The sequence below is a fragment of the Chaetodon auriga genome, chromosome 6 (assembly GCF_051107435.1).
Source record: "Chaetodon auriga isolate fChaAug3 chromosome 6, fChaAug3.hap1, whole genome shotgun sequence".
NCBI lineage: Eukaryota > Metazoa > Chordata > Actinopteri > Chaetodontiformes > Chaetodontidae > Chaetodon > Chaetodon auriga.
Window position 1 is genome coordinate 1,414,226 of NC_135079.1, and position 10,019 is coordinate 1,424,244.

At 49.6% G+C, this 10,019-nt stretch overlaps 1 protein-coding gene across 1 annotated transcript; it reads left to right on the forward strand.

Annotated features, from left to right (window-relative positions):
- The first annotated feature begins 237 nt into the window (after positions 1-237).
- rfwd3 (ring finger and WD repeat domain 3) lies at positions 238-7,742 on the forward strand. The gene is made up of 13 exons (XM_076734108.1): positions 238-445; positions 1,880-2,166; positions 2,390-2,664; positions 2,761-2,804; positions 3,227-3,424; positions 3,523-3,614; positions 3,830-3,944; positions 4,285-4,519; positions 5,048-5,198; positions 5,394-5,570; positions 5,691-5,905; positions 6,254-6,468; positions 6,689-7,742. Exons 2-13 carry the CDS (start codon positions 1,880-1,882, stop codon positions 6,830-6,832), a joined length of 2,148 nt encoding a protein of 715 aa, XP_076590223.1. The 5' UTR covers positions 238-445; the 3' UTR covers positions 6,833-7,742.
- Positions 7,743-10,019: the final 2,277 nt, after the last annotated feature.

The following is a 10,019-nucleotide window of genomic DNA, read 5'->3' on the forward strand; positions in this document are numbered from 1 at the left end:
AACTTTCATTCATTACACCAAACAGCGATTTGGGGGCTTTAGGTGTGTACTGCTGCTGTATGAATGAATACAGCGTCTGTCTGTCTGTCTGTCTGTTTGTCTGTCTGTCTGTTATAAACAGTCAGAGCCATCCACAGCCAGGCTCGCTTCCGTTTGAATTCCTCCAGCTGTGAGTTCCGGTTGATGCAGGCGTGATTCATCTTGTCAACATACGATCTTTGGCGGTGACGTCGCGGCAGGATGGGGCGGGCAGAGTGAACTGGCGCCGGGAGATTCGATCCCTGACCGCGGTTCAGACTGTATTTACTCCCGCTGAGTGAACTGGAAGTAACCAGTAAACCCAGCACAGCCAGACCCGTTTGAGTAGTGTCTTTGGGGCCATGTTGTCACCGTTTGTGTTCTTCCAAAGCGGGGTCAGCAGCTGTTAAACTTCACTTCCTCACAGGTAGGTGTTCGCTTCTTACCGCGCTGCTGCAGCTCCAGCCCGAGCGGAGCCAAGTCTGTTACCTAACTTAACGAGCTAGCCGCGCTAACAAGCCCACCAGCCTGCCTCATCTCCCGAGCTTATTTACACCAGCATCACCGTAGTTAATATCAGCACCGGGCAGTTAAACAGTGGCTGCGATAGAAGCGTGATTTCACACATAAAACGCACGTCGGCAGCCTCACAGCTTGTCAAATGTTAGCTAATTTTAGCTGAAGCGTCCGTGGTAACCAGGGCAGAACGGAGAATCGATCCTTTTGTCCTTTATTGTTCTGAAACGTTGCTTATGAACTGAGAAGCTCCATCAGTAATCTCGCCCATTAATGTTTGAACTGAATCTATGGGGCTGCTGTTAGCTCAGTTCTGGTCGGAGGCCTCGGGATCCTCGGTCTCGAGTTGAGCGCGTAGTCCGAGAACGCGCGCCGTGGCACCGCAGAACACAGCCGGAGGTATCTGCCACCACAGGTCACAGACAGATCCGCGAATTATGGAGCTCATTTGTCGGATAGTTGTGAGTCAGAATCTGTCACACTTCGCTGGACCAGTTGGCTGCTATCACTGTTTGACTGTGTCCCAGTCAGCGTTAGCTAGCTGGTTAGCACAACATGCAGCTTGTGTAACTTGTGTCTTGGTGGAGCCTGCTGGAGCTCAGTGTGGCTCCGCTGTGAGAGCAGCTGTTACCGTGTTCACAGGCGATGTGGAGAACAGCTGCTGTCTGCCAAAGACAAGGTAATTATCTCTGTATGTATAACTGCATCCTTGTCCAGTGTGCAGAGATAAACCAGGTGAAGTGTGTTCCAGTTCTTCACTGCAGCTCCACGTTTCACTGAGGAAAACTTTCTATCAGCACTGATGAAGAAGGAGGAACTTTACATCCTCCAGAAGATGATTCAGAGTCAAGCGGCCTTTAAGTGTCAGGGACAGTGTGTTAGACCACTGGAGCAGAGGAGTTTACAGGTGTGACAGTGTCACGTCAGTGTCATAGGAGGCAGCAGGCGAACGTACTGAGGTCATAATAATGATGATTGTTTTTGTTTATGCCGTCTTAAAGTGCTTCATAAGTGCAAGCAAACATTTGTAAAATGCCAGAGTCAATCCAAAACCTCACTGCAGAACACAGGAATTAGAAATGCGTCAAAAGACATCAAATCTAAAAAATCTGAATCTTAAAACTCATAATTTCTGAGCTTGGAGGCTTTCCCAGCATGCACCAGGTTGTTTTAGCTATTTATTTTTTAGCTCAGGTAGACCGAAACGTTCATTCGTACCTGTGAACATCACGGTAAGAAGGTGGGATTTAACGTTAAGTGACATCTTGACAGACGTGTTGGCCGAGCATCGTCTCTGAGGTGAAACAGTCTCACCTGCATTCTCTCCCGCTGTGCTGGCGTGCAGATGGAGGCCATGGAGGTAGACTCCCCCGTGGAGACGCCGGGAAGAGGCAGCGAAGAGCCGGCGACCGCTGCAGCGGCCGTGGACGCCAACGCGCCGCACGTCATCTCAGACTCCGGCAGCAGCACCGAGGTGGATGAGGACGACGAGGACGACAGTGAAAGAGGACAGACGGCAGCCCGTGTGCCGCCCAGGCTTCCCGCCACCTGGGCGTTCAGTCAGAGGGCGGTGGGCGGCTCTGCGGCCACGCCTTCAGCTGCTCCGGGGGCGCCCATACGGAGGAGGCTCAGGTACCCCGAGCCGAGGCTCAGAGAAGCCTTTCTGCCTTGATTCAGTGTTCTTCACGTTAACTGGAAATCCCATTTAAAGTCGTTGCATCTCATTTGTTCGTCTTTAAATTCGGCTCTGTTTGGCTGGAAGCTTTCGCGCAGGGTTCAGACCCTCCTGTCCCCCCCAGCAGCTGGATGTTGTCGGTGTCTTCCTGAGACGTTAACCCCGTGCGTCCTTCTCCAGGCAGGGCCTCCGGGTGCACTACCCCAGCCAGACCGCAGCGCCCTCCAGAGGCTTTCCGGACTTCCTGCTCCGAGCCCCGGCCGCCAGCGTGGCCGAACCGGAGTCCGGCAGCACCACAGAGGTCAGCGAATCCGACGAGGAGGAGGAAGAGGAGGAGGAGGTGGATGAAGAAGGCGCACCTGCTGCCGCGGAGCCTGCCCACTCCGTCCCGCCGGCGAGTCCTCGCCTCCACGCATCCATCCAACACACACAACCACAGGAAGCCAGTCCAGCCGGTGAGTGTGACCAGCGTGTGCTTCATGTCCTTCACTGGTTTCCACAGACCAGCGCAGAGTCTCCAGTGTGGTTTATGTTTCCTCCACTGTGTTCAGGTGCAGAGGGTGAGAGGACAGAAGCTCAGAATCAGGACGTCCAGGTAACGTTCACACCTCCTCCATCACTCGTCTTCCTGGTTCCAGTTATTGGACTCAAGTTCCACATTTTCATTTTGTCAGAACTATTTTTAAATGATGAAGAGTCACTCTTCATCACACAGAGGGCTAATGATCTGTCTGCTAATCAGTGCATTGAATCCTGGGATATGAAGTTCAGCCGTCAGTTAGCCGCTGCGCTGTTCTGTGTGATGCTAATTTGCCTCATAAGGATCAGTGCAGAGAAGTGAGGACGGTGAGGTTTGTTCTTTCTTGTTTCGTACCTGCAGCAGCACACCTGTGCATTTAGTCTAAAGGCTAAAGCTAACGTTTTCACCTGACTGGCCTCATTTTGAATGTTTGTGTGATGCAGCTCAGATGTTTTATCGTCCTCGTGACATGAAGCTCTCTTCATGTCCCCCTCTAGTCGGTCCTTGTGGCTTCAGCTATTGTCAAGCCGTCGCACGGCGAGGAGGGCGAGGGCGACAACTGCAGCATCTGCTTCGAGGCGTGGACGACGGCGGGCGAGCACAGACTGTCGGCTCTGCGCTGCGGACACCTGTTCGGCTTCACCTGCATCCAGCGCTGGCTGAAGGCTCAGGGCACGGCTGGGAAATGTCCACAGGTCAGCCGGGTTAACGGCTTTCAGCGGATCACTGACGTCATTTCCTGTGTCTCACACCTGGATTTCAACCGTCTTTTGTCTCTGTTGTTTCTCTTCAGTGCAACAAGAAAGCGAAGCGTTCGGACATCATTCTGCTGTACGCGCCGAAGCTGAGGGCGCTCGATAACTCTGAGCAGGAGACCTTAAAGAGGTGAGACGTTTTCTCCGCTTCGCTGCCGACACGCTGACACGCCGAGTCTGCAGGTCTGCAGGTCTGCAGGTCTGCAGGTCTGATGGTCTGATGTGAGCTGAGGAGGTTCAGCGGTCTCAGCTCAGCTTCAGTAAACGAGTCTGTAGAAAGAAAAATCCTCTCTCTGTCTTTCTGTGTGTGTGTGTGTGTGTGTGTGTGTGTGTGTGTGTGTGTAGGTCTCTGGAGCAGGAACAGTCTCTGAGGAGAAAAGCTGAACTGGAATCAGCTCAGTACAAACTGGACCTGCAGGTCGTCAAAAACAAATATGGACAGTTGCAGCAGCAGCTTCAGGTATCACTCCGCCTCTTTCTCTCCGAGTTTCTGAAACCTTCAGGATGTTGATGAAGTTTTTGTTCTGCGCCCTCCTGCGCGTTTACAGATGTCGGCCTGCTGAGCCTGTTAGCATTAAAACCAGTTTACCGTCTCTGTTCTGCACAGACCTGCTACAGTTTGGGCCGCATCCAGTTTTTGAATCTGGATCTTCCTGCTGTAAACGTTTTATCTGCTGATAAAAGTCACATTGGAGGCTGCAGGACGCGTCAGCTGTTTCCATCTTATGTTCTCTTCTCCTCTCCTCTCCTCTCCTCTCCTCTCCTCTCCTCTCCTCTCCTCTCCTCTCCTCTCTCTGCAGGCTCTGATGGCCCAGTCCAGAAGCTCAGCTCCCTCCTCTTCATCCTTGTCCTCCTCCTCGTCCTCGCTCCTCCCCGGTCTGTCTCAGAGGCCGGATGGATCCAGAGTGGCCCAGTACAGTTTCTCTAAGGCGGTGCTGGTGTCTCAGGCCGGAGGCTCCAGGGTTTTGTCCTTCTGTGAACCTCTGAGCTGCCTGCTGGCCTCGCAGCCGTCCCCTCACTCCACGCTGGTGCCTGGTGAGACCTCCCTCCTCCTTCTGAACCGTTAGCATCGCGGCATATTAATACACACGAATGACATCCAGTGAAACTCAAAGTCACATGACACGTCCGTCCAACAACAGACGGGTTCGGGGATATACTTCCTGTTTCAGTGTGACCTCCGCCCAGACTCACAGGTCAGAGTTCACCTGTGTTCATCTTGGACCAGGTGGATGTGTTGCATGTGGAGAAGCAGAAGTTCTTCTTCTGGTTTTTTCTTCAGTGTTTTCAGTCTTTGTCAGTGTTTATCACCTGACCCGCACCTGTGCCAATCAAATCCCTCCACTGATGGTCACATGATCTGTCAGCACATCCATGCTGTCCACCTTTAGCTCCACCTACAGGCCAAAATAAACCAGGCAGATCGGCATGAAAGAGGACGCAGTCACAACCTTTGGACCTCCGTCGTAGAGATGGAAAACCTCTGATCGTGGTCTGATGTAAAGTCTTGTCCCGTCCCCCGGCTCTGATCCATGTCCCGCTCTCACCCCTCTCGTCCTCCAGGCTGTGGCGTGAAGAAGGTGAGCGTCGTCAACATGAAGGCGAGTCAGTACGTCCCCATCCACGGCAAACAGATCCGAGGTCTGTCCTTCAACAGGCAGAATGACAGTCTGCTGCTGTCCGCTGCTCTGGACAACACCATCAAACTGACCAGGTACACGCACACACGCACACACACACACACACACACACACACACACACACACACACACACACACACACACACACACACCTGTGTACTTTAATTTATAACGAACTCACAAAGATGGTGAGACTGACTGATGTTATCATGCAGTAAATTGTGTGCGTGTGTGTGTGTGCGTGTGCGTGTGTGTGTGCGTGTGTGCAGTCTGCTGACCAACACGGTGGTTCAGACCTATAACGCAGGTAAACCCGTGTGGAGCTGCTGCTGGTGTTTGGACAACAGTAACTACGTCTACGCAGGTCTGAGCAACGGCTCGGTGCTCGTCTACGACACCAGAGACACCAGCACGCACGTCCAGGAGCTGCAGCCGCTGCGCTCCAGGTACGCACACACACACACACACACACACACACACACACACACACACACACACACGAGACAGGTGTTACTCAAGACGTCGCGGCTGAAAGCTGTAACCTGTTGAACTCTCGCTGCTTCCAGGTGTCCGGTGGCGTCTCTGTGCTACATCCCGCGGGCGGCGTCCAGCTCTTTCCCGTGCGGCGGGCTCATCGCCGGCTCTCTGGAGGGCGGGTGCTTCTGGGAGCAGGTCAACGAGACCACCTACAGGCCGCACGTCCTGCCACTGGAGGCCGCCGGCTGCACTGACATCCAGGTGGAGACGGAGAGCCGACACTGTCTGGTCACCTACAGGCCAGGTGAGACCTGCACACCTGTCTGAAGGTGACGCACGATGAGCTTCACTGTGATGATTGTAGGAGTGATGAGAGTGAAGTTCATGAAGTGAAGGAAAAAAGAAAAACAAAGAACGTGACATAAATCAGCCTGCACACACAGATTCATACATGCATGTTAGAAAAGGACAAGACGCACAGACAGAGGACAGCAGCTCTTGTTGTGTATCGAGTGACGATGAAATATGTCCCTCTGGTGGACGCTGTCTGAAGTGTCTCGTGTCAAGTCTGCAGCCTTTAGAGCAGCAGATTAAAGTCTGCCTCAGGACAGACGTGTCTCTCTGGATGTTCAGCGTCCCGTCTCTCCCGCAGGACGCTCCAACCCGTCCCTGCGCTGCGTCCTCATGTCTCTGAACAGGACGCCTCAGCAGGACTCCAGTCAGCTGCCCAGCTGTTCCTGCTCGCCGGTGCAGACGTTCAGCGCCGGCTCGTCCTGCAAGCTGCTCACCAAGAACGCCGTCTTCAAGAGTCCAGACGGAGGCGGGACGCTGGTCTGCGCCGGGGACGAGGCGTCCAACTCCACCATGGTCAGTCCTGTTAGAGTGTGTGTGTGTGTGTGTGTGTGTGTGTGTGTGTGTGTGTGTGTAACTTCTTTAAAATTCAAAGGTTTTATTTTGTCTTTTTAAAGAGAAAATAAATATAGAAATCATCATCATCATCATCATCTTGCTCTGGTCCCTCTCTCTCTTCATCTCCTTTGTCTCCATCCTCCTGCTGCGTCTGTCTCCTCCTCCTCCTCCTCCTCAGGTGTGGGACGCAGGCAGCGGCTCTCTGCTGCAGAAGCTTCCGGCCGACCTCCCCGTGTTGGACATCAGTCCGTTCGCGGTGAACGGTGAGCACTTCCTGGCCTCGCTCACCGAGAAGATGCTGAAGATCTACAGGTGGGAGTGAAGAAGAAGACGAAGAAGGAGAAGAACTCGTTCTCTCATCCAGAGATTAAAAACACACGAAGTTTAAAGGACGCGGAGACGACGACGCCGTCGTTGTGGACGATCCGATGCTGCTCGACATGAATCTGTATGTTTACACACAAAAACTTCCTGAGAGCGAGACGTTTGTTCGCCGCTCTCTTTGGTAGTTTTTTCAGCCAAACATCCACGTTACTGCGTCCGACCTTTGACCTGCACAGGAAGCTGAATGGCTCCTGAGTCCGCTGTGGACAGGAAACATGTCCATCAGGATGCTGGGACAGACGTCCAGCTCAGGTGTCTCATGATGGACAGGTTTCCTGCTCTGACGTGAAACAGTACGCATGACTTTTAACCGATGGCGGATCCTCTGGATCTTGCAGATCCTCCGGATCCTCTGGATCCTTTGGATCTTCCAGAACTGGTTTACAGAACAAGTTTCTACGCTATGATTTGATCTCGACCTCAAATCTTTACTGTTTATTATCGGAACAGTCAAGCTGCTTGTCCCCGTCTGTCCTTGTGGACACGTTGGACTTTGTCTGGATTTGAGTTTTTCTCGAGTATAAAGAGGCTCCTCGCAGTCCATCAGTCCGGTTCGTCGATGTCTTCTGTCTGATGTCTCTGCGTTGGACGTCTCTTCCGTCTCTGCTCAAACATTAAGTGCCAAAAGACTCTGCTGTTGTAAATGTGACTTGTTTTCTTTCTAAAGGAAGTTGTACATATGTATATTTGCTACCAGCCGTTTGTGTACGACTTCAGAGTTAATAAAACGATGTTATTTTTAATGAAAGTCGTCTGTTTGATGTTTTATTGGCTAAACTTTTGTGAATGCAACAGAACTGAGGACAAAGATACTTGAATTCATTTAATTTAAATAAATGAAGTCAAGCAAATTTAAATGCCTTTTCGTGATTCCGTTTGGAATTTTTATTTACTTTCAGTAAATTTATAATGCATAACAATTACATTTTCATTTATAAAAGCTTTTTTACCCAAATGTGCTCATTTCTACATCAGCGGCTACAGCGAGAATGAAACACTTTAATCCATCATCGTGGCACCTTCGAGCCTCCATAATCAACTTTTTGGGGGTGAACTGACACTAAAGTCAGAACCAAACAAATGCCTCAAAATGTTCTCGAGTGTTAAATGAAAAAGCTTCTCGGTGAGACGAATCAATCAGGTTTGAAGCACAAAGACTTCTGAGTTTAATCCATTAAAAGTGGAAAATTTCCCTCTGAAATATGTGAATATGTCCTGAATAAGTTTAAAATCTCACTGAGGAGACGCGTCGTGTCGCTGAGAGAACCTGAAAGAGGACGAATCATCTGACAGACAAGCGTTGCCTTCATCATTCATCAGTCTTCATCGCACTCCTTCATGAGAAGCTTCAATCTGGAAACATCAAGCTTCTCTTCTGCTGATGCTGCTTTCAGGGTATGCTTGTAACTTCCTCCTTTACCTTCCAGAAGTGGCAAACGCTGTTACGGGTTGGAAATACGTCTATGAGACTGGTTTTGTTTTGACAGAGTGTAAACGTGGAAGTTCTTCTTCAGTTAGCATTAGCATGTTGTAGCTCTGTGCAGTCAGCAGTCAGTGACAAACATTAAGGTGAACGCTGCAGTACGCTTCCTGTCTGTGCACCTGTAGAAAGTCAGCACTCCTCATGATAACGCTGGTTCAGATTCAGATTTTATTCGTCACATACATATAATGTAGTGAAATGTTAAGTCGGCTCCATGCTGACGTGTTCTCATGTGAGCGAGATATTTGCTCAGGATCCAGTTCTTCTGCCTGTCAAACCAGTGAGCGATGAGCTGCACCTCAGGCTGCTGTCGCTGCTGTCCCACAGCGGAGAGCCTCTGAGTCCACGTCTCAAAAAAGCAAAAAACAGGTGAGCTGTGCACCTGTCGGCAGCAGCAGTCACTCAACACTTTTCAAAATTACTCCTTTCTTTCATTCATGAAGCAGAAACGTGGGAGCACTTTAACATCACTGTAAACTGGAAATCTTTGGATTCTGGACTCATTTTAGAGCTCATTATTTTCATAAGGACCTTTAATTGGGCTCCTTACAGAACTGTGACAGATATGAACAGAGAACAACAACCAGTGCTTTCTCAATAACAAGTGATGTAATGAAACAAACATCTTTGGCATTTCTTGACACACAGACGCCAAATCTGTTCAGCATCAGATTCATTCTGTCCTAACAGGTGAAATAAGACACGCGTCTGCTGAGGTTTAGGCTTTACTTGAGCTCAAGCTCATATTTTTATGCCTCGTGTGATCATCAGCTAAACAACCTGAACAGGATCTGAATCAAATTCTTGTAACTGTTTACATTTGGGAACTTCTGTTGGTAAAGGACAAATCTTTGACTTTCTGTAGTTTTCTTTTTGTTAGAAATCCCATGAAACAAATCTTCAAACAAGTCGTGAGTGTGAATCAATCACAGCTGATTGATCTTCTTCCTCTGAGCTCCATTAAAACTCATCTGTTGATCCTTCATCACCAGGAGCCAAAGGGCTTGAAGCTGAGAGCCACAGACTGAAGTAAGAGAGCACTGAAACGAACATGTCGTTGGCTTTAGTCTCTTCATTAAAAATAGAGAAGGACACTTGTGCTTTAAACAAGTTTGATGTTCCACGAAAACTCTGGGTTTTTCCTGTTGAGTAAAAAAAGGATTTTCATAGAAAATAATGTATGTGATTCTCTGAAAAAGTATTATGATGGTATCTGTGCTGAAACCCGGCTGTTGTACAAATACTACTATGGAAAGTGTTCAGATGGCGCTCAGCCCTCCACCTGTTTTTTTTTTTTTTTTTTCCACATTATTCTTAAAATATTCATTGTTTAACAGATGAAAACTCACTGAAAACTGTTGGTGGTGACTTTTGATCGATGTCAGTCATTGCTAACATTCTCCTTTTGGGCAGGTTTGTTTGGTTCTGAATGTGAAAGCAGTGCAGCGTCAACATATGTGTGGACAGCTTATTGGCTGCTTTGAAATGCCTAAAGCTGCCAATTAGATAATAAGGAATGCTGCAAGAGGACATTTCCGTGGTAGTTGTATAATTGGATGAGTAAGAGCGTGAAGCCACACACCTTCATTAATTATTCATGAGCTCTCCACTGCCATCCTAGAGAGAGAGAGAGAAAAAAAAC

Coding starts and splice junctions, on each gene's coding strand:
- rfwd3 (XM_076734108.1), top strand. CDS start 1,880: ATGGAGGCCATGGAGGTAGACTCCCCCGTGGAGACGCCGGGAAGAGGC. Junction 4,520..5,047: donor TCACTCCACGCTGGTGCCTG/GTGAGACCTCCC, acceptor CTCGTCCTCCAG/GCTGTGGCGTGAAGAAGGTG. Junction 5,199..5,393: donor AACACCATCAAACTGACCAG/GTACACGCACAC, acceptor GCGTGTGTGCAG/TCTGCTGACCAACACGGTGG.